The sequence below is a fragment of the Amblyraja radiata genome, chromosome 18 (assembly GCF_010909765.2).
Source record: "Amblyraja radiata isolate CabotCenter1 chromosome 18, sAmbRad1.1.pri, whole genome shotgun sequence".
NCBI classification, from domain to species: domain Eukaryota; kingdom Metazoa; phylum Chordata; class Chondrichthyes; order Rajiformes; family Rajidae; genus Amblyraja; species Amblyraja radiata.
This window is the reverse complement of record NC_045973.1, coordinates 35,528,013-35,551,246: the sequence shown is the minus strand read 5'-3', so window position 1 is coordinate 35,551,246 and position 23,234 is coordinate 35,528,013. Positions and strand designations below refer to the sequence as shown.

Sequence of the window (23,234 nt, the reverse complement as noted above, 5' to 3'; positions counted from 1 at the left end):
TAATAGTCCTATTCAAATGTGTAATCTTGCTGCCTACTCTTAACCTCTAAAGAAGGGAATGAGTGTTCCAATTGCAGGATCATGTTTCAACTGGGGGGTGTACTGCAAACAGGAATTAGTACTAAATTTAGATTAATTACTGTAAGGTATGGGCTCAGACCAGATTGGCACAGGCTATACAATTACAGTATTCAGTAGTATGTGTTGGGTTCATATTGTGAAAGGTTTATCTGCATAAAATGTGTATGTGTCAAATAAGAAAAGAATGCATATTTATATTAATTAATCTTATAATTACACTGTTCAGTGAAATGCAACAAATAAACTCACATTATTGTTTGAAATTTTTAATTTGGGGTATAAAGCAAACCAAAACAGTAATGGGCACAGTGGTGGAATAACTGAACGTGTCAAGGAGGCATCTCTGGAGAACATGGCTAGGTGATGTTTCGGGTTGGGACCCTTCTTCTGACTGATTGTGTGGGGGAAGGGGGGAGGGAGAAAAGTAGAGAGGCAAGGCAGGACAAAGTGAGGCAGGTGATAGCAAGACACAGGCTAGGAGGGGGGGGGGGGGGAGGGGGGTTTATCTGCAGGTGGTTGGAACAAAGGCCAGAGATTAAAACAGAAGGTGTGTGATGTAAGCGACTCATTGCAGTAACCAACAATTGTTAACCAACAATTTGGTGCAAATAAAAACCATTGGCAAAACCTCTGAGTATAAACAGGTGCCCTTTTATTTGGAGAGGAGAACTCAGAACATTAAAAGTGCAGCACAGCAACAGGCTCGTCAACCCACTTTGTCTACGCCGATTATGATTCCAGGTTAAACTAATCTCCTCTACCTGCACATCATCCATATCCCTCCATTCCCTGCATGCCCATGTTTCTGTCCAAAAGTCTCTTAAATCCCACCATTGGGTATGCCTTTGACTTAGTAGGTAGACAAAAGTGCTGGAGAAACTCAGCGGGTGCAGCAGCATCTATGGAGAGATGGAAATAGGCAACGTTTCGGGCCGAAACCCTTCTTCAGACTGACCCTTTGACTTAGTATTTGGCTTCAATGTTTATGCAACCTCACAGGAAAATATTCTCTTTTATATTTGAAAATACCTCACTTTGCTTCCTCCCCTTTCCCCACCACTTTTACAAGTTCAGTTTGAGAGAGATACATGTCTATGTGGTCAGTTGGCTGTGATCGTAAGCAGAATGCAGGGAAAAAATAGCATGATTGCGGACAATGTGAGGGAAAACATGGACCTAAAATTAGATTTTGAATCTTTAGCTGTAGCAAGGTTATGAAATTAATGAAAAATGAATGCAGACTCTTGACATAAAACAAATTAAGGAAACACCTGAAATAAAATTTCATTCCTATTTCATTCCTATTGACAAAAATTAGATTCTTACATTTTGTGGATTACGCTGTGTTATTCAGAATGCATAACAATTTGGAGCGACATTTGGTACACATTGCAGACTTTTAATGATGTTTTGTCAAATTTGAAAATGGTTATGAACAAATTTACTCCAGTGGTCTGGAGTGACTTATCATTTAAAATCTTCAACTTCAGTGGGATGCCACATACAGTACTTTTCTTTACCGTGCTTTCCACGAGTCATTCCTTCCCCTTGTGTTCCTTGCTCTAAAGGGCACGTCCAGTTGCTCTGCCCACTTCACACCCTTGTTACTGTACCTGCATATTAACTTCCTGCATATCATGAACCTGGACACTGAGTTTATTAGTTTTCCACGATTTAAAAGATAAAATGTTTCTATCCTTATCAGCAAAGTGAATAATGTTTTACCGATGCTGTATTATTCATTCACCCACTCTCCAATTTTGGATTCTGCAGTCAAGGGGCTGTCCCACTGCAGCGACCTAACCTGCAAGTTTAGAAGAGTTTGCCGTCGACTCAAACTCGCAGCATGGTCGACACGTGGTCCTAGGAGGTCCTATGAGGTCACTGGAACTCTCCTTCATGCTCGAGGGAAGTTCCTGCATACTCGCGGCCTCAGTTTGGCCGAGGAAACATTTTCAGCATGGTTGGAATGGTTCTTTTGAACTCGGAGTGGAGTGGGGTCGCTATGTAGTTATAGGCAGTCGAGGTAGCCGTAGGAAATCTCCTTTGCTGACCAGGCATTTTAATTGGCTCATTGGAGTTTTCAGGACCTAGGAAAACCGATCGGTAAGTTAAATGGCCTCTAAACTTTATTAAAAGTTGTCTGACTTCTTAAAAGTGTCTCCCCTCACTCTCTCTCCCCCCCCTTCTCCTCCCCCCTCCCCCTTCTCCCTCTCCCCCCATTCTCCCTCCCCCCCCCTCTCCCCCCTTCCCCCTCCCCCCCTTCTCCCTCTCCCCCTTCTCCCTCCCCCCCCTTCCCCCCCCCCCCCCTCCCCCCCTCCTCCCCCCCCCCCTCCCCTCTCCCTCCCCCCCTCCCCCCCTTCTCTCTCTCCCCTTCTCCCTCTCCCCTTCTCCCTCCCCCCCCTTCTCCCCCCCCCCCTCCTCCCTCCCCCCCTTCTCCCTCCCCCCCCTTCCCCTTCCCCCTCTCCCCCCTTCTCCCTCTCCCCCTTCTCCCGCTTCCCCCTTCCCCCCCTCCCCCTTCCCCCCCCCCCCTCCCCCCCGCCCCCCCTCCTCCCTCCCCCCCCTTCTCCCTCCCCCCCTTCTCCCTCCTTCCCCTCCTCCCTCCCCCCCCCTCTCCCTCTCCCCCTTCCCCCTCCCCCCCTCCTCCCCTTCTCCCTCTCCCCCCTTCTCCTCCCCCCCCTTCTCCCTCCCCCCCCTTCTCCTCCCCCCCCCTTCCCCCTCCCTCCCCCCCCTTCTCCCTCCTCCCCCCCTTCTCCCTCCCCTCCCCCCCCTTCTCCCTCCCTCCCCCCCCTTCTCCCTCCCCCCCCTTCTCCCCCCCCTTCTCCCCCCCTTCTCCCCCCCCCTTCTCCCTCCCCCTTCTCCCTCCCCCCCTTCTCCCTCCCCCCCTTCTCCCTCCCCCCCCTTCTCCCTCCCCCCCCTTCTCCCTCCCCCCCCTTCTCCCTCCCCCCCCCCCCTTCTCCCTCCTCCTCTCCACAGTCTCTAAAGGACTCACTGTACACTGTGCAGCCACCTTTTACCTCCTCTTCATTACGGCTGTGAATTTCCCCCGCTTTCCCAGGCCTCCCCGCCTTTGCGAAGTGTGTGTGCGTGTGCAGCCGGTCGATCCAGCTCGCGGTTTCATGGCTGGCGGTCAATCCAGCTCGAGGTTTTCCAGGCGAGTGCCCTCGAGCCTGAAGGTCAAAGGCACTTGCTGTAAAGTCTCGTCAGTGGGACAGGCCCTTTATGGAGAAAAAAATAATCGTGCACAGTTAGGCAAAGACTCGGGGGAATTACTGACTCATAAAAGCAAACATGCAGGCAAGTCTGAGAGAGCTTGGTGGCCCATAGTTTACTAATAGTTCCAGCATTCAATTTATGCTCTATATTATAAACTTGTTAGGTTATAGAGATTAGAAAACCGAAATGGAGCATTCGGCCTAATTACTGTTTGTTGTATTTATGCAGCAGATAAACCTCCTTCCACTGATTGCTTAATTCATTTCTAATCTTTTCTCTTGCTTATTTTATCAGCATGCTTTAAGCAAGGCCTTTTTTTTTTATAACATTTTAACGTTTCCCATTCTGATCTCTCTTGGGATAAGGAGTTTTTCTTGGGTGTCTGTTTTGATTTATCAATGACCAATGACCAATATAGTGTCATAAACAATATCTATAAATAAATGAAATTGTATGTGTCCGAAAAGGAACAGGAAGAAGCCAAAGCTTATTAATTCCCACCCCTTATTCAACTGCTTGTAATTATCTTATACAAATTTAGCAGCTATATGTACACCATATGTACACCAGCCACTATATGTACACCAAATTATTTACATTTATACACTAATCAAATATTTACAAAGCCATACAAAAAAGATAAAAAGAAAAAGAAAAGAAAAAACCCTTATACTATACAGTACCTTAGTCATATATACAACCCATCACTCTAAATCACCCTTCCCAATACAATCAGTATAACAAATATCCCACTCACAATCACCTATCCTCATCCCAATATCCTTTTAAACAAGTGTTTTTGTACATCTTTTTAAACTGAATTATGCTTGTGCTAAGTTTTATCTCCTGTTCCAGACCATTCCACAAATTCACACCACAGATTGCTATGCACATACTTTTAAGAGTTGTTCTGACATTGAGTTTTTAAAAATTTTGTTCCCCTCTCAAATTATACCCACCCTGTTATTCCATAAACAGTTTTTGTATATTTCTTGGAAGTAAATTATTTCTTGCTCTGTACATGATTTGAGCAGTCTTAAATTTAACCAGATCGGTGAACTTCAGTGTATGTGACTTTAAGAATAATAAATTGGTATGTTCAAGATATCCAACGTTATTGATGATTCTTATTGCTCTTTTTTGTAATGTTTATAAGCCCTAGTTTTGTTTTCCTCCACAAGTTAAAATATCTTCCATATGTCAATACTATAAAATCCCTTTAGCAGCATAAAAATGGTAGGATTAGGCAAAAAGGGAAGCGTTTGTCAGACTCTGTGAAAGAATACCCCAGGAAGCTTGGAAGAGTATTGAAAGTGTTGGAGTGCAATTGAAAGGAAAGCAAAGAAAGGGTAGGGGAGCTGCCTTGGGAAGATTAGGGTGATTGATGGGCTGCCAATTAAGCAAAGGCAGCTTTGTACTGGATGGTGTGAGCTTCTTGAGAGTTGTTGGTGCTGCACCTGTCCTGGCAAGTAGAGAAGTGGAGCATTTAACAGGTCACTGATAGTAGGCGAGTAGCAAAGTGTACAATTATGAGATTCCTCTTGAGAAAGGAATTACTGCAAGAAACATGTTTTTTTCACTGAAGCTGTTTAGGCTAAAGTTAAAGGCCATCTCAAAGAAATGTAATTAAATCATTCATTCGCCATTGCACGCATGCACCTCTATGCTGCCTGGTTTACCTAGCAGCATTGAGATAACTTGAATTGCATGACAATGTTCTCCTCAATGCACATCCCTCAATGCGATGTTACAAGCTGAAAAAGTTGAATTGTACAAACCTTTTATCTTCCTCTTGCCACCCGACCTGAAAATGAATTTCATGCCTGAAAGAAAGGTTTTCATGTGTTGCTTTGATGTTGACCTCTATTCTTCATTTGTCCCGCAATACCTTAGGGTTGTATTTTGGATTTTGAGAGTGAATGTTTTGCATCCCATTCACTTTACTTGAGCAGTAATGTGCTTAAAAATGATTGAAGCATAATCAGGCATGTTTCCATCACATATGTGTGTTATAGTGTTTTCATCTTTTGTCAACCTCGCATTTTGTGGCTGTATTTAAGGAGATCCACCTTGGGTATGTGCTGGATTATTATGCCAAAGAAAGAGTCTCAATTATATTCTCATTGCTCTGTCGATATCTGAAGTTCTATTTATTTCTTCACGTCACACTCCTCTTGCATCAGCACAGGAGCTTCAGTTAACTCCAGCTTGTGGTAAACCTTATGGAAGGGATTTAGGTTGAACCCGAAAATGAAGTTTTTTAAAGAACACCAGGTTTCTTTTTGAAACTCTCCAATAAAACGATACTTTCATCAACCTTAGAACAGCCTCAGGAACAGGCCTTTTGGCCAACAATCAAAGCCAACCATGGTAAATGTACAAAAATAGACAATAGGTGCAGGAGTAGGCCATTCAGCCCTTCGAGCCAGCACCGACCGCCATTCAATGTGATCATGGCGGATCATCCCCAATCAGTACCCCGTTCCTGCCTTCTCCCCATATTTCCTGACTTTAAGAGCCCTATCTAGCTCTCTCTTGAAAGTATCCAGAGAACCGGCCTCCACCGCCCTCTGAGGCAGAGAATTCCACAGACACAACTCTCTGTGAGGAAAAAGTGTTTCCTCGTCTCCGTTCTAAGTGGCTTACCCCTTATTCTTAAACTGTGGCCTCTGATTCTGGACTCTCCCAACATCGGGAACATGTTTCCTGCCTCCAGCGTGTCCAAACCCTTAACAATCTTATGTTTCAATAAGATCCCCTCTCATCCTTCTAAAATCCTGAGTGTACAAGCCCAGCTCAGCATATGACAGTCCCGCCATCCCGGGAATTAACCTTGTGAACCTACGCTGCACTCCCTCTATAGCAAAAATGTTTCTATTCTTATTGTGTGGAGGTGAATGACAGAACACATGAGAATTCTGTAGTGATCATCCTGTGTAAGCAAGGGCTTGAATTTGCCAGCAAGTATATTTACATCCTTTTGCAAATTATTTGAATCATGGGCTGATTTTGCTATTTAATCAAATGATGATTTTCTATGTCCACCATATGTTCTTGTATTTTTCTGAAAAGGTATAAATCTCTCCGAAAGAGTTCTTCTGTTCATTTTTCATTCTCCGGATATTCATTCCAAAACACAAACGCCATGTGCCGATGCCTCATTGAAGTCGATCGTATAGCCAAAACAACTTCTAACTGCTGCGATGAAGAAGAAATGATACCAATGGGCCTTAGAATATAAAGATTGGAACGTGAGGACAGGAGAAAGGTGTAATTCAGTGATGAAAGCCATTCCCTGGTTCAGGACCAACGTAGCAATGTTTGGCGAGCCGGTGAGAGATGCCATATCGACCAGTTTGTCAAATATCCTGAAAAGATGACAGCTGGATTTACTCAACGGGTCAGGCAGCATTTCTGCAGAATGTGGACTGGTGACCTTTGGGGTTCAGGACTCTTCAAATTCCTGAAAAGAAGATATTCTGGGGTTGTTTCAGCGACTGTTGTGTTGATTTGCTGCTCCCAATTGATGGACGATGACATTGCCGCAATATATCAAAGTGTTGCAGAGACGAGTAGTGCCAGGGATAGCGAAGACTTTTCCAGATCTGGGATATACCAACAAAACCTTGCATCAGCGACGCATCAATATTGGTGACCCAATTTTTCCAGCAAGGGGATACGTGTCTTGGACTGGACTGATAACTTGCCTGATCAAATCGTATTGCAAATTTGTAGTCATTTATCAAGGAGAGACTACAAGGAAAGGACTGTTCCATGAGGCAGAAGTTCATTCAGGCCATAATTTAGCTTTGGTATTGAGATGAAAAAATTCCTGCGGAATTGCAAGCTCTCAGAATTTGGTCGATTCCATGCCAAATCGTGCCAAAGTCTTGATAAAAACCGTGATGGACATATGATGTACTAAAGATCTAATGGTGCGGTGATATTAAATAAACGGTAGCAATGCAACTGGTATTTTGGTGTGTTATTCTTGATTCAATTAATTTGCACAAATATATATATGAAGCCGAAATCTTTAGCAAGCTGAAAATTGATTAATCTTTAGCTGGAATTTGTTTATGTGGATTATGTAGTGTTTTGCAGAAGAAATTATCTTTGCATTTGGCATGTGTGATGATGAAGTTTGTTGTATCTCAACTGGTGTCTATCTGTTTCTGTGGTGAGCATTTATCTTTTGACAAATCCATTGTGCAGACAACCTGAAAGTTGTTACAAAACAATTTGGCTGGATAAAACCTAGATATCCCCGCTTACACTGTTCATACAAACAAGTCTTTTGGTGTGTATAATTACCTATGAAGTTTTTAAAGTGATTGGATATCTTGTAACTGGAACAACTTACTTTCCATCTTCTCACCATTACAAAAAATGGCTGCATTTAACATTTTGTGGTGACGTTATGGTACTTGCGACCTTTTTTACATAGCTGAATCAAATACTGCATTATTCTATCCATGTAGGGCATGTTAACAACTAAACCCATTAGATTATTTTGTTAATGGAATCAGAATTTCAAAGGATGTTGGTAATAGTAATGGATAACGCTCCTTGTGAATTTCATTAAATATTAACCGTTCATAGAATTGGTAAAGGTTGAGAGGCAGCTTGAAAGATTTGAGGGAGATAAGGCATGTTCCTAACTTATAATTTAAGGCATTAGTGCTTAAGTTATTTTTGTGACTTTGGTTGAGGAATTACTATCGTCCAAGACATGACTGCTCTGCTTTTCGGAAGAGCCTTCCCATCTTTCATGCCAGCCTGAGAAAAAACCTTTCCACATCATTAACCACATGGGAATAACCGTGCATAGTTCCTTGAAGGTGGAATCTCATATAGATAGGGTGGTAAAGAAAGCTTTTGGTATGCTAGCCTTTATAAATCAGAGCATTGAGTATAGAAGCTGGGATGTAATGTTAAAATTGTACAAGGCATTGGTGAGACCAAATCTGGAGTATGGTGTACAATTTTGGTCGCCCAATTATAGGAAGGATGTCAACAAAATAGAGAGAGTACAGAGGAGATTTACTAGAATGTTGCCTGGGTTTCAACAACTAAGTTACAGAGATAGGTTGAATAAGTTAGGTCTTTATTCTCTGGAGCGCAGAAGGTTAAGGGGGGACTTGATAGAGGTCTTTAAAATGATGAGAGGGATAGGCAGAGTTGATGTGATCAAGCTTTTCCCTTTGAGAATAGGGAAGATTCAAACAAGAAGACATGACTTCAGAATTAAGGGACAGAAGTTTAGGGGTAACATGAGGGGGAACTTCTTTACTCAGAGAGTGGTAGCGGTGTGGAATGAGCTTCCAGTGGAAGTGGTGGCGGCAGGTTCGTTGGTATCATTTAAGAATAAATTGGATAGGCATATGGATGAGAAGGGAATGGAGGGTTATGGTATGAGTGCAGGCAGGTGGGACTAAGGGAAAAAAATTGTTCGGCGCGGACTTGTAGGGCCGAGATGGCCTGTTTCCGTGCTGTTATTGTTGTTGTTTATATCATTCTCATCTGAAATACTGCTTGCTCCTTTTATTTTAAATATGTACTTTGGAAGGTGTGTGTACATGATGGGCTTATGGGGTAAGTGGGAGGGGAAAGAAACTGGTTGATAAGAGCTGAGGTTATTGAAAAGAAGGGTGTATGAGAGCAAGTGGGTGGATCAGAAGAAGAGAGAAAGGATCAACAAAAGTAGGTTAGCTGAAATCAGATGTGATATTCATGCCATTGGTTTGTAGACTACTCGGGCAGAATATGAGGTGTTGTTCCTCCAGTTTGCTTAGAATTAATTATTTTAATTGAACACACATGGAAATAAATTCATTTCACCTGGAAGAATGTGTTGATAACTGTATGCCTCTCTCATTCATGATTTATTAGATATTTTCACTCATCAAGCTCCCCTGCCTTATTAAGTGCAGGTTACCAGATTACTTGCTGCCATCTACTGGTGGTTCATAATAAATCATGCAATTGAATGACCCAGAGGAAACAAGGAAAGGTTGGTTTACAAAAAAAAAAGACACAAAGTGTTGGTGTAGCTCAGAAGGGTGGGTGGAAGGAAGTTTAATAGTCACTTGTCAAAAGGGAATTGGATATATTTAAAAAGGGAAAAAAACACAAATTTATCAGGAACAAGGAAAGGGCCAGATTCTGAGATGAATACCTATGTCAGAAAGTCAACATGGTGGGTCAAACATTGCACCTTTGATGACTTTACCATTACATAGGAATTGAGAGGAAAGTCATTACCCAGTTAGTAATATAATAGCACTTGTTATCTTGGGGAGTGATTGAAGTAAATAATAAAGATGCATCTAAGGCGAGGCTGGACAAGATACAGGAAAAAAGGAAATAAAGGGTTTACGTTGGGTGAAAGGAAAGACTTTGCTCTGCAGAACTTAAACTAAGTGAGGCAGTACGTAGGTTTAATGCGATCAAGGCAGCTTGGAGACTTTTCAAGCAAAAGGAAATATTTTTTAAAAAGCATTTTTCTCAATTTTGAATTGTTTCCTGTGGAATTGCAAGCTTGGCATCGAGACAATCACTGCCAAATGGAGAAGTAAGGAGTGGGGTGGGGGGTGGTAGGAGGGTCTGGCTCACAACAGTGTGGCATTTTAGACTGTGCTTGTGGGAAGTGAAGTAAATTGTCCTTGGTGTGTCAGACAGTGCCAGTGTACGGGGATCGCTGGTCGGTGCAGACTCGGTGGGCCGAAGGGCCTGTTTCTGTGCTGTATCTCTAAAGTAAACTAAGCCTCCCTTTGCCAGAGAATCCCATAAAGGCATTAATTAAACTGTCGCATTGGCCTGAACTTGGAAAGTAGTGGTTCTGTAATGTTGTATACTTCCTTGCTTTGTATATATATTTATTCATTATGCTCGCAGATATTTTCCACATAGATAATGTCTTGATTCTGTAGCAGTAAGGCTATGAACACTTCAATACTGTGCATATTGCACAAGCAGGACTGCAAACAGTGGATGAAATTCCAATGAGTAATAGAATGGAAATGGTATGAAGCAATTTTAGCGATGGAAAATATATTGTGTCCAAACTTCAGTTTAAGTTTCTTGTGTAAATGTCGGAGAGCAGTTGGGTTTAGAATTAGACACTGATCATAAGATCACAAGACAGATACAAAATGCGGGAGTAACTCAGCGGGTCAGGCAGCATCTCTGGAGAGAAGGAATGGGTGTCGTTTCGGGTTGAGACCCTTCAGACTGTTCCCTGAGTCACTCCAACATTTTGTGTCTATCTTTATTTTAAACCAGAATCTGCAGTTCCTTCCTACACATAAGATCACAAGCCATTACGGCAGAATTAGGCCATTCGGCCCATCAAGTCTGCTCCGCAATTAGATTGTGGCTAATCTATTTTTCCCGCTCAACCCAATTCTGCTTTCTCCCTGTAACATTTGACACCCTTACTAATCAAGAAGCTATAATTTTCCAATAGTATTTGATAAAGAGTTTGGAACTGGTTGGTAAGATTTGGAAGATTTGATGTTTCTTGTGGAGGTTGAATAAATGGCTTCAGCTTTAACCGGCCCCCCTCCTCTTGGACTCCCCCTGGATGGCTCTCTACCCTCTTTACACCTTTTTATTTCCAACTGTTGGTGGGACATCAACCGCCTTAAAAAAAAGAAGGGTCTCGATCCGAAACGTCACCCATTCCTTCTCTCCAGAGATGCTGCCTGTCCAGCTGAGTTACTACAGCATTTTGTGTCTACCTTCGATTTAAACCAGCATCTGCAGTTCTTTCCGACATGGCTTCAGCTTTAAGTTGAGTGGAAAAATGTCTTGCTCTCCCAGTAGTGTGTCAGATTCAGATTCAAACTTTATTGTCATTGTGCAGTGTACAGTACAGAGACAACGAAATGCAGTTAGCATCTCCCTAGAAGAGCGACATAGAATATGAGCAATAAATGTGGTGGACAGTCGTTGTGACAGATTAGTGGCAGTGGAGTAATTGGCAGATGCGATGGTCAGGTGGAGTTGGATATTCGTGTGGAATCTAACTGTCCAGACTATGCTGGTAAGTGCTTGAGTCCCGAACATTTACCTATTTAGACATCAACAGTCTGGTGTCTTTCATGCACATCAATTCATTGCACCAGTCCCTTCTGCTGCTTGTTTTGATGTGGTACTAAGTCATGTAGATTAATCTTGCTGAGATTCCCCCAGCTTTTACTCTGAAGAATTGAACAGTTGGAATGCAAATAAGAAATAATGTTAAATTATTTATAAGCCATTAGGTGCTTTTAATTTTTTTTTAATATTGTAAAGCCATGCATATCATTTTGTTATATTTCTGAATGCCAGAAACATTGACCTTTGCAGAACCTGTTAGCTTTTACTGCCGGCAGTATTTTAAGGGGCACTTTGAGGCGCTGCCTCAGTGCACTGCTGAAGGTCCTACTGCTACTTAGGCCACAACCATGGATTCTAAGACACTCTGAGCCTGCCGCATTTGGACTGGGTTGGGGCTGTGTGTGTGGGGGATGGTGGTGATGTTAGGGCAGCAGCAGAATGCAGGAAACATGACGATGATCACAGGGTATTCATCTATGAGGTCCTGAAGTGGCAGCTTCTGAGAATTGCAGATCTGTACAGCCTAATCTTAAAATAGACCACTACCCCTGCATGTATTGACACAAAAGTGTTGTGGTGGGTGACAGGCTGCAAGGTGAAGAAACCATTGAAATGGGATATTATGGCCAGTACGGAAAAGGGGGCATTTCTTTGTAACGTTATTGCCCTCTGGTGGTGTGATATAGAAATTGTTTTGGAAAGCAATGAAACGTTTCCTATTTTATCACTCTGTTCTTGCTGTACAGTATGCAGCAGAGGAAAATAATATGTTATTTTGTATACCTTTTAATAATTGACCATTGTCATTCTGTGCTCTATAATCAATGCAATTCTGTGCCCTTTCATAATTTTATGTAATTCCATAAACAAGCTCTTATCTCCAATGTGTGTGCAGTCAAGTCCAGATCTTTTTTAATGGTTCCAATACATTGATAAATATTGGCCTGGACTAGTTTGAGTGGTTACATGGCTTTCGCCAAACTAAACCAATATATTACCCCCAAAGATAGACACAAAGTGCTGGAGTAACTCAGCGGGTCAGGCAACATCTCTGGAGAAAAAGGATCGGTGACGTTTCGGGTCAGGACCCTTCTTCAGACTGAAGCCCGAAATGCCACCCATCTTTTTTCTCCAGAGATGGTGTATGTTAATCAGTCGTTGTGACAGATTGGTGGCAGAGGAGTAATTGATAGATGTGATGGTCAGGTAGAGTTGGAAATCTTTGATATATGTGTGGAATCTAGTTGCCCAGACCATGTAGGCAAGTACTCGATTCCCAAACATTTGCCTGTTTGAACATCACCAGCCTGGGGTCTTTCACGCACATCAAATCATTATACCTGTCCCTTCTGCTGCTCGTTTTGATGGCACCAATTCATGTAGATGAATCTTGCTGAGATTTCCCCAGCATTTACTTCATTTTATATTATCCCATTTTTTTGTGTCAGTTCAAAGAGGATATTGTGATATTCTGCTAAAGTGCATGGATGTCTGATATTTTAACCCGGAAACAAGGTACTAATATTGAATAAAGGCAAAAAAAGTTGCACATTAGAGTGACTTTGCAGGAAGATAGACACAAAATGCTGGAGTAACTCAGCAGGTCAGGCAGCATCTCTGGAGAAAAGGAATAGGTGATGTTTCGGGTCGAGACCCTTGGTACAGTTTGATACTAAAAGGAAGAAGAGAACATTTGATTTGTAAAAGATCCACGAATCAGTAAACAAAACAGAACTTTAAAGCTACATCAGTAAAATGAGAGAACTAATTTTGTTTTGGCTTTGGCTTCATTTTTTTAGCCCAGAGTCAGTGGAAGCTAGTCCTGCGGTTGCTGAGAAGAACAGCTACGCAAATCACAACTATGGAAGTGCACAACATCATGGATACCGAGGCCTGCCATATGCAGTGAGTAATCAAGCCCTGTTTCACCAGCAACTATGCTATGTGTACATTCTGTTCTGACAGGTTTAAATCAAAATGGCATGCACCTGAAAGAGTAATTTCCTCCAAATAGCCATATTGGTCCTTGAGCCTACAACTATGATATAGTTAACCTTGTGTGAGATTACTGGAAAGATTTACGGGTATGAACCAGCCATGTGGATTTAAAAAAAAGAAGAGTAGAAATTAAGGCCAGCTTGTGGGCAGCAATATTTGGTAAGATACTGTTTTAGTATCTTTGTCTGTTTCTGGTTTGCTATGTACTTTAACAATCTGAGAAGAGGCTTAAAAAGAATGCAAATTAAATTTGCTGATTCAGCTTAAATCGCAGACGTACCAAATAATTCTGAGATCATTAAGCCATCAGATCAGAAATGGACAAAAATGTGGTGAAGCAGTTTAACATCAGTTAATCACATTTGGAGGAATAAACAAAATGTGTAGGAAGGTCAATGGTTAATTTTATTTGTCATTTACACCCGAAGGTGCAGTGAAATGAATTTGCCAGCAGCAGTACAATTAAAAAAGAACACACAATACACAATACGATTTAACACAAACTTCCACCACAGCATTCTTCACTGTGGTGGAAGGCACAATGTTCAGTCAGTCCTCCCCCATTGTTCACCCGTGGTCGGGGCCATAAACCTCCGCAGTCGCCCCTACGGACGGCCGGATGTACAGGCCCTCTCGTCGGGACGGTGGAACACACTCCACGGCCTGGAGGTCCCGAATCGGCACTTTCTTACCGGACACTGTGGCTTCAGGATGTTGTAGGCCGGCAGTCGGAGCTCTTCTCTGGCTATACCCGGCGAGGGATCCCGCTTCGGATGGCAAGTCCACGCCGCACCAGCGTCTAGGAGCTCTGCAGACCCCGGCTTCAGGATGTAACAGTCCGCGGGCCAGCGATAGGAGCATTCCCTTCTGGCGACCACCCCCCCGGCAAGGGCTCGCCTGCTCCGCAATGAAAAGTCCACGCTGCGCCCGCTGCTGAAACTCCGGGCCCGACTCCGGGAAAGACCGCTCCAATCCATGGTGTTAGGCCGCGAGGGAGGTGACATGGAAAAAATCGCCTCTCGGTGGAGGAGGCGACCAAAAGCGGTTCCCCCCTTTCCCCACCTCACCACCCCCCACACAAGACACACCGAGAGACACTAAAACAAACATTTGGACACATTAAAAAAAAAAGTAGAAATAACGAACACGCTGCTGGCAGGGCAGCCGTCTCGTAGTGCCCTCACCGACCAAAGACTGCAGATGCTGGTTTAAATCGAAGGTAGACACAAATTGCTGGAGTAACTCAGCGGGACAGGCAGCATCTCTGGAGAAGGAGTGGGTGACGTTTCGTGTCGAGAACCTTCTGAGGAAGGGTCTCGACCAGAAACGTCACCCACTCCTCCCCAGAGATGCTGCCTGTCCCGCTGAGTTACTCCAGCAATTTGTGTCTACCTTTGGAGGAATAAAGCTAGCTAAATAGATTGGAAACGTGGAGGAATTTGTAAATTCATATTCACAAGACATTAAAAATAATGCCTCAGTGTGGATTTTGTCGCAGATGAAAGCTGAAGGAATATTGTGATTTATGGTAAGAGTTATTTAATATTAAAGTTGATTTGTAACTATGTCAGTGTCAGTGTAAAACATAAATAAAACGTATAGCGAGTATTTTGTGCGGCTTTGGGATATGAGCATATTGTACCTTTGTGGCGTCAGTTGATGGTCAGACCACTTACGGTTGAACCCTCGTCAGTGGTTACGAGAGCTGTCACGTGACGTCATGGGTTAAAGGGAGTGTCCTGCTACATAAGCAGATCTCATCTTGAGATCGGGAGTCGACAGGTAGCTGAGCTCGAGACAACACCCTCGCTCAGCAGCAGCAACAATAAATAAATACGTTAGAGGACCAAACTTGCATGTACACCAACCATGTAACGTCTGAATAAATTAACTGTTTGTTCACCACGTTTGGTACCACTACATTGGTGACCTGCGACGATCCAAATAGGGATTTTGGATTTCTCCCGACGCACGCAGCCTCGGGAGACCTGATGTCTGCAGCCGACAGCCCAGCCCTGCTGAACGACGCTGCCGCCAACCCGGCCCTACTATAAGGTATGCCGCAGGCCGCCCGGATCAATAGGCGCAGTCCGGGCCTTGTTTGACAGCCGCCAATCTCCCCTGCCCGGAGTCGACCACCGGAGCTGAAAGGCCGTGGCTGCCGTCGCTCCCCCACCAGCCGCTGTTCCCCCACCAACTGCTGCAGGAGCTGCGAGTTTAGCAGCCCCCCGCCCCCAGCATCACCGCCGCCCACCCCAGGAGCGGGGAGAGAGCGGGCTCGCCCATTACCCCGCCAGCTGTTGCTAGCCTCTCGATCGAGCGGGCCTACCTGCCCGAAGACTGCCTTCTGCTCCTCACCGGCACGGATTTCGAACATCCCCTGGCCGCCCATCCGGTCGGGCTGTGGTCGGCCCAGCATCGGGGTGGAGCCGGGTGTGAGTCGGTGGTCCCGCGACGGATTCCCCAGCAGCTTCCAGTCTCCGCCGAGGGCGGGCGTCAGCGCAGCCGGTCTCCGGCGACACCGGTAACGGTGGGTGGAGTCCCTACCTGCAGCGGTGGGTTGAGGCGCTTCGGTGCCGGCCGCCTCAGCCTGCCGCCAAAATGGCCGCCGCGGCCTACTACCACATGGCCGCCGTAGTGACTGCAAAAGGCCGCCGTGGCCAGCCGGAAGGACGCTAGATCTGCAGTCTGACCACCGTCAACGGCGCCACCTCAGATCGGATGGTGTCTCTACATCCTGACCGCCGGTAACAGCGCCACTTTAGGTCGGATGGTGTCACTGCAACCTCCTGTTTTCCAGCACAGCTTCTCATCGGACATTGGATTCCCGAGCCATCCTGCACCATGGACATTGGACAATTTACACTTTTAGTTTCCTACCACTATTGGACCTGTTTGCTCACTATAGTTTTTTTTCCTCTCTTCACTTTTTTTTACATAGTAATGACCTCGCCAGGTTTAGCTTTTAGTTTATTCTTATTTCTTGGTTGTATTTTATTTGGTTTGCTTTGTTGCCGACGTCTCCCAGCCATTGTTGAGTGCCGTATTTTTCGGGTCACTATCCACTGCTGGTCGATGAGATGCGACTGTCTCGTCCATCCTGCGGCTTTTGCATTGGTCTCCTCGCACCCCTCGGCATACGGCCGGGATGGCCCACAGCCGAAGTGTCGACTGCACCCGTGGGCCTCACCGTCCCGACCCACGGCCAGGGTGCCCCCGACCCACAGCAGGAGCCACCCTCGACCATGCTTTCACACCTTCTTGTAGAAGGTTAGCATGTTCTATTCATTTTCGCCTGTGCATTTACGAGTTTTGGCTACTGCGTTTTGTTGGCCTGCTCGTTTTCCTTCCTCCGGTTCTGGGGGGGGGGGTCCTGTGGCGTCACCTGATGGTCAGACCACTTGTGGTCGAACTCTTGTCAGTGGTTATGAGGGCTGTCATGTGACGTCATGGGTTAAAGGGAGTGTCCTGCTACATAAGCAGATCTCACCTTGAGATCGGGAGTCGCCAGGTAGCTGAGCTCGAGACAACACCCTCGCTCAGCAGCAGCAACAATAACGGAATATGTTAGAGGACCAAACTTGCATGTAACCATGTAACGTCTAAATTACTCTGTTTGTTACCGCTACACCTTCAATGTAAAAGTGCAAAGGCATGTTGGTTAACTGATATTAAATCAGAAAATACTGCAGACACTCAGCAGGCCAGGCAGCATCTGTGAGAAAAGAGAGAGAGTTAATGTTTCAAGTCAAATATCTTTTCCAGAGCTTAGAACGAGAAAATATATTGATTTTTGTACGGGCCTTCATCGAAAATGTTAACTCCATTTTTACTTTCATAGATGCTGCCTGACTGGCTAAGTGTTTTATTTCAGACTTTATCTTGTTCAACTGAGGTTTCCATTCAAATTGTGGAGAAATATTTGGTATAAATGTTTAAAACAAAGGTATAGGAGAATTGATAGTCTCAAAATTTGTAAAGTTTAAGATGAATAGGAAGGTGAAAGACTAAATGTGAAATCTTGAGAATGGGGAACTGGACAATTTTATTTGAACACAATGACACATGAAATGAAAACTTCCACCACCAATAAGTACCAATGCACATTGGATAGTTAAATGTTACAAGTTCTACGGATGCCTTCTGTTCGATGCGATTTCTAGATATTTTCTTGTATAACCAAACAAAACAATAACAGGAGCTCAAATGGATTTTTCTTTTAAGAGTAGGAGGAATTCCTTATCAAATATATTCATCATCCAGTATTCTGAATAATCTGGATCTATATCCCTAATTTTCTTCTGTTATTCAAATGTTATTGAGGAATACCAAGCACATTTCCACTATTAGATGTACAAATCTGTTATTAGAATAAAAACATTCTATCCTTTATATTTTAAATGCACTAATAATTAAAATATCACTGAAGAGTTAAAATAATTAGCGATGGCATTTGAGTGAGTAGTTGAATGTTTTGGACCTCCGGAGTATGAGGTGGGGCTTTAATGTGTTTATATTGTTGCTGATCGGACAATATAAATCTGTAATTTGAGGACTGAAATCAATTTTTAAATAAATCTGGAAATAAAAAGCAATGTTTCTGCTCCTGCATGTTACTGGGGTTCCTGTTTTATAACGGATTTTTGGAGAACAAAAATGAGGAGCAAAAGGAGATGTGTGGGGCAATTTTTTTCTGCACAGGGTGGTGAGTGACTGGAACACATTGCTGGGGTTTGTTGTTGAGGCAGATACAATAGTGGTATTTAAGAGGCTTTTGGATACGTATATGGTATATCCAAATGGATATATGGCAGGGAAAGGAGGGAAATGGATTATGCACAGATGATGGTTTTGGTATCATGTTTGGCACAGACATTGTGGACGAAGGGCGTGTTCTTTTGCTGCACTGTTCTTGTGCTGCATTGTTCTATGTTCAATAGCAGGACTCTTGCATTAAAAAGTGCAGTTTGGTTGTTGGGAAACTATACGAGCAAGAGAAGGTAATTGCCATAAGCAAATTAGTAAGTAAAGCATTCATTCACTGTCACAAATAAAATAACCATGTGAACCATACAGACTAAAAATAGTCTTAATTTAGACCCCTTTCATTTTTATAAAATTTTATAAATTTTTACCAAAGCAAATTATTCTACAAACTGGTACGTCTTTGGAATGTGGGAGGAAACCGGAGCACCCAGGGAAACCCCACGTGGTCACGGGGAGAATGTACAAACTCCGTACGGACAGCACCCGTAGTTAGGATTGAACCCGGGTCTCTGGTGCTGTAAGGCAGCAACTTTAGTTTAGAGATACAGCGTGGAAACAGGCCCTTCGGCCCACCTAGTCAGCGCCAACCAGCACTGTAAGTCAGCAAATCTACCTCTGCGTCACTGTGCCGCCCTATAAGCATTTTTTTTGTATGTAACCTAATTAAAACTTGAAACTTCATCAGATATAAATTATGTTTTCCACTGGAGATTTGCATTTACAAAAACTTGTTTTGCAAAGATGTCTGCTCTGTACACAGATTTCATTAGAATTGATCCTATGGGTTTTAGCAACTCACTACACCATAGCCTTTTGCAGTAAAGAATTCAAACCTGATTAAATTGGTGTACCATGCTCAAGTATGCATTTTCCTTTCCCTTCCAATTTCCCTGTATCATAACCATCAATAATATTGTTAAAATCAATATTTTTTGTGCTAATTCAAAGCAATCAGTTATGTTACATTGGATTTAAGTGTGACTATGCCCAAAACATGCTTATTGTTCTTGGTAAATGCAGTTAAGATCCTTATGTAATGGTAGATATATACCATATAGTAATTTTTCTTCAAAAGGTTTTCTCTGCGCAAGTTCAACCGGAACAAAATTCATTTAATTTTCTTCATATGTTTTGCATTCATTTCAGTACTTACTGCCTGGTGAAAAATGCAGCCTTATTTGAACTTTTCTCTGTTTTCTTTGTTTGTTCTCTTATTCAGAAATGCATAGGATTTTATGCACAGAAGGTTTGTCATGCTTACGACCATGCAGGGATTTCATCTCAACTTTCTTGTCTTAACTCCATATCTCTTGTCTTTCTGTTTTTTTTGCTTTTTACTCACTGATATTTGTGAAACACTATTCTCCAGATAATGTAATTAAGTTGACTTGGAGCTTTCTATTTTACTAAAAACACCATATTTAGCTTTTATGACTAATCATTTACAGCCTGATAAACAAATAGAGTGTTATCTTTCTCCTGCTTTATTTCCATTTGTTAGGGGTTCTCAGTTCTTTGTGAGCTGAGATCTGCCATATTGTAATCACAAACATTTCAGTAGAAATTGAATAGTCATTAAATCCTTTTCTAAAATCCTTTAAACTGCTTGTGTCAGTGGCTTCTATTGTTGGTGCAGCAGCTCCATAATTCCATAACTAGCTGAGAGGATTCCTATACCTTTTGCCTTGTATCTTTGGGATCTATCCCCACGGGTAGTTTCCATAAGTACTAAATTAAGAGAATTGTTTGCTGGTGGAAAAAGACCCTACCCTGCAGGGTTTTAAAGAGCTGATTTCCTCTAAATTGTTTATACGTTTTACCTGCATCTTAAAATTAAGGTCAGATTCTGAATCCGAGAGGTATTTTTGGCTATTAATTCTCTTCATTATGAGAAAAAAAGCACGATTGAAATGAGATATTTTCTGGAAGGAAAATCCTCTTCTTGGGATATCATTTCAGTGCTGCATTCAAAGCACAGTTTAATAAGAAAACCTGGGTGGTTTGTTAGGTTTTGTAACCAGCTTTAATTTTAGTTAACAAATATGCTTAAAACTCTTGCCTCAGAATATAGTGTTTGTGAGTTTGTGTCTTGGCTCCAATATTTCCTCATGCTTCTTGGCCCCCAATTGCATATAGTCTCTACCCTGGGAACATTGTCTACATTTATGATGAACAGTTATTGGTTTTAAAACACTTTAAAAGGGAATTCCAAAGAAATTGGATCAAACTAAAGTTAATGCATAAGTTAGATCAAAAGAAACATCTTGAGATAAAAGCATATTCAAATCTTGTAAATCTTCTTAAAATTAATTTGCTCTAACTTCAAAATATGTTGCAAAAAACTTGGTTTATTCCATTTAAGGTATCTCCCTGGCCAACTCTTCTGATCACCAAGAAACTACACTCTTGTTATGTGTATTGGAACTATTATCTAGATTGATTGAATTGAAGGGGAAAAAATCATTCATTTTTTCTTAAGATTCTGTTCCTCTGTTTCGGCTTGCATAAAACCTATTTTCTTGATGAGATGGCTGATATTAGGAATTGTTCATGTGGGGATTCCATGCACAATACTTATTTCTGAAATAAGGAAGTGGGAAAACCTTTTTTCTACCAATAATAAATGTTTGGAATATTTTGAAAGGAAATTGGTAACAATCATATATTGACTGTCACATGCAAATAAGGAGTTTGTTTATACTGTTGTTGAAATTAGAATTTTTTATCACTGATTTGAAAAGCCAAAGGCTAACACATTGATACTTTATTTTCTGTTGTTTTTCTAAACTTGTTTAATTTCCTAGAGTTTAATTGTTTATTTATTTTTGTGTGTGTCTGTATATATACATGTGTGTGTGTGTATGTATGTATATGTGTTTGTGTGTGTGTGTATATATATGTGTGTATGTATATATGTGTGTATGTATGTATATGTGTTTGTGTGTGTATATGTATATGTGTGTGTGTATCTATATATATGTATCCATGTATTTATTTATAATATTTGTTTAAAAGGACCATAATGTTGTTTTGTTTAAAGGACCATAACTATGGTGCTCCTCCTCCTCCAACACCCCCAGCTTCACCACCTGCACAGACAATAATCGCCCGAGTTGAGTTGAATCGATTGCGTTGCCCGCGATATGATGACAATTCCGAGGATAGCGACAGTTCATCTGAGGACGAGAACCTTCCCTGGTGTCATTGCAGCTTAACCCAGGATGGTTTTATTATCACATGCGAGAACTGCAGGTACGAAATAAACTGAATGAACAGAATCATGTTTGTTGGCGCACCAATTTAGTAGCATTAAATGCCAAGGTCAGCAACAGTTTGTGTTTGAAAATGGAATTCAGCATAATCCACAAGATGTGTTCATGATAACATTGAAAACAATTTCAAAATAATTCCTTTAATTTTAATATTTCCTCATGACGCAGAAGGAGGCTATTCAGCCCATTATCTATGCCAACTCTCAGACCTATTGTTTTTCACTAATTTTCCCTTTAACTTACCCCCGAATTCCCATCAACTGTACTCTCCTCCATAGGCCAATTAGACTCTTGGCTCACACGTCTTTGGGGTGTGGGAGGAAACCGGAGCACCCAGAGGAAAATCCTGTGGTTACATTGCATGCGTTCAAATGTATCGCTGACAGCACCGGATGTTTGGATCGAACCCAGCTGCTTAAGCTGTGAGACGGCCGCTCTATTACATGCACTTATCGTATTATCCTAAATTTCCCAATGAAGATTTTAGCAATATTTAACAATCCCATTTTATGCCTGATTTAGATTTTCAGAGTAACGCCTTAAAAATGTTTAAATGGTCTCTCATGATCCTTTCGCAGATGCTATATTTATGCTGATTTTAAGATACTCTGTCACAACTTTGGTTGTCAGTTACTCATTGTGTTGCTGTCTGCATTGACAATCACAGGGGCCTAGACAGGCGAAAGGTTATCAGACTCCAGCGCAGGAAGCAGGAGAATGTGTCTGGTAAGTAGAAAAAAAGGTAATTTAGAAATTTCCTTTGGTTTTTATTTTATTGATACTAACTGACATCAAGGAAAATAATTATTTGACATAACTATTATTATGTTTTTCTCTTCCATTTGTATTTTGTACTTCACTTTCTGATTTATTTGAATTTTGTATTTTAAAGAACTATTAATCATTTCACTGACCAGCTTGGAGTTTTTCCCTGTATATCATTGTGAAAGTCAAACACATATTATGAATCGGTTAACATTCAGCTGAAGTGCATTTAAATTTCCCTGCACTATTGATGATTCCATTCTTTCACGATTGTACATGTATTTCTTATATTTTTAAAAAGCAAGACATTTCACAGAAATTTGAATCATTGACATTGTGATGCATTGTATAAATCAGCTGTTGAATATTTTAAAAGCTTGCAGTGCTGTTACAGTTTTTACAATTGTTTTATTGTTCTCAAACACGAGCTATTTTAAAAAAAAAAGCACTTATCCACTACCACACTGTGGCACCTTTTGCAGGTGAAAGTTGGACAAGCCTAGTGTTTAAAGGTTTGCTTAGTTCTGTGTTGTAGGTCCCATTTCGTTTAAGTTCATTATTATTGTCCTGTGGACCAAGGAAGAGTGAAAAGCCTTGTCTGACATGCTGTCTAAGCAAATTAGATAATAGCTAACATAAATACAATCAAGCCAAACTCAAGTACAATAGGTAGAGTGAAAAATACAGAGTGTAGAATGTAGTTATCAACATTGTAGTGCAACAGTTCCTGAGACGGGTCTAATGTCCTCTCTGAAGCAGATGAGAATCAGACTGTGCCCTAGCCTATGGAAGGATGGTCCAGAGGCTTGATAATAGAGGAGAAGAACCTGATCCTGAGTCTGGTGGTACGCGCTTTCAAGCTTCTGTATCTTCTGTCCGATGATTTTCCGGTGTTAAGAAAGCTAAGCACAATAGTCAGTAATGTATTTTTTGCATAGGCTCTAATTTTGAAGTCCAACATAGATATTTGAAGTTGGAAGTATAAAACTTCAGGAAAAAATCTAAATAGTATATCTCGCAACTTGATAGCAT

The 23,234-nt window shown here is 42.1% G+C and overlaps 1 protein-coding gene across 9 annotated transcripts in view; it reads left to right on the top strand.

Annotated features, from left to right (window-relative positions):
* Positions 1–23,234, top strand: part of setd5 (SET domain containing 5) — a 145,722-nt gene that overhangs the window by 59,452 nt on the left and 63,036 nt on the right. For all 9 annotated transcript variants that reach the window (XM_033037122.1, XM_033037121.1, XM_033037115.1 and 6 more), the window contains 3 exons: positions 13,200–13,305; positions 21,206–21,417; positions 22,105–22,163. In XM_033037122.1, coding sequence (XP_032893013.1) covers positions 13,200–13,305; positions 21,206–21,417; positions 22,105–22,163 — 377 coding nt within the window. The remainder of the gene's footprint in view (positions 1–13,199; positions 13,306–21,205; positions 21,418–22,104; positions 22,164–23,234) is intronic.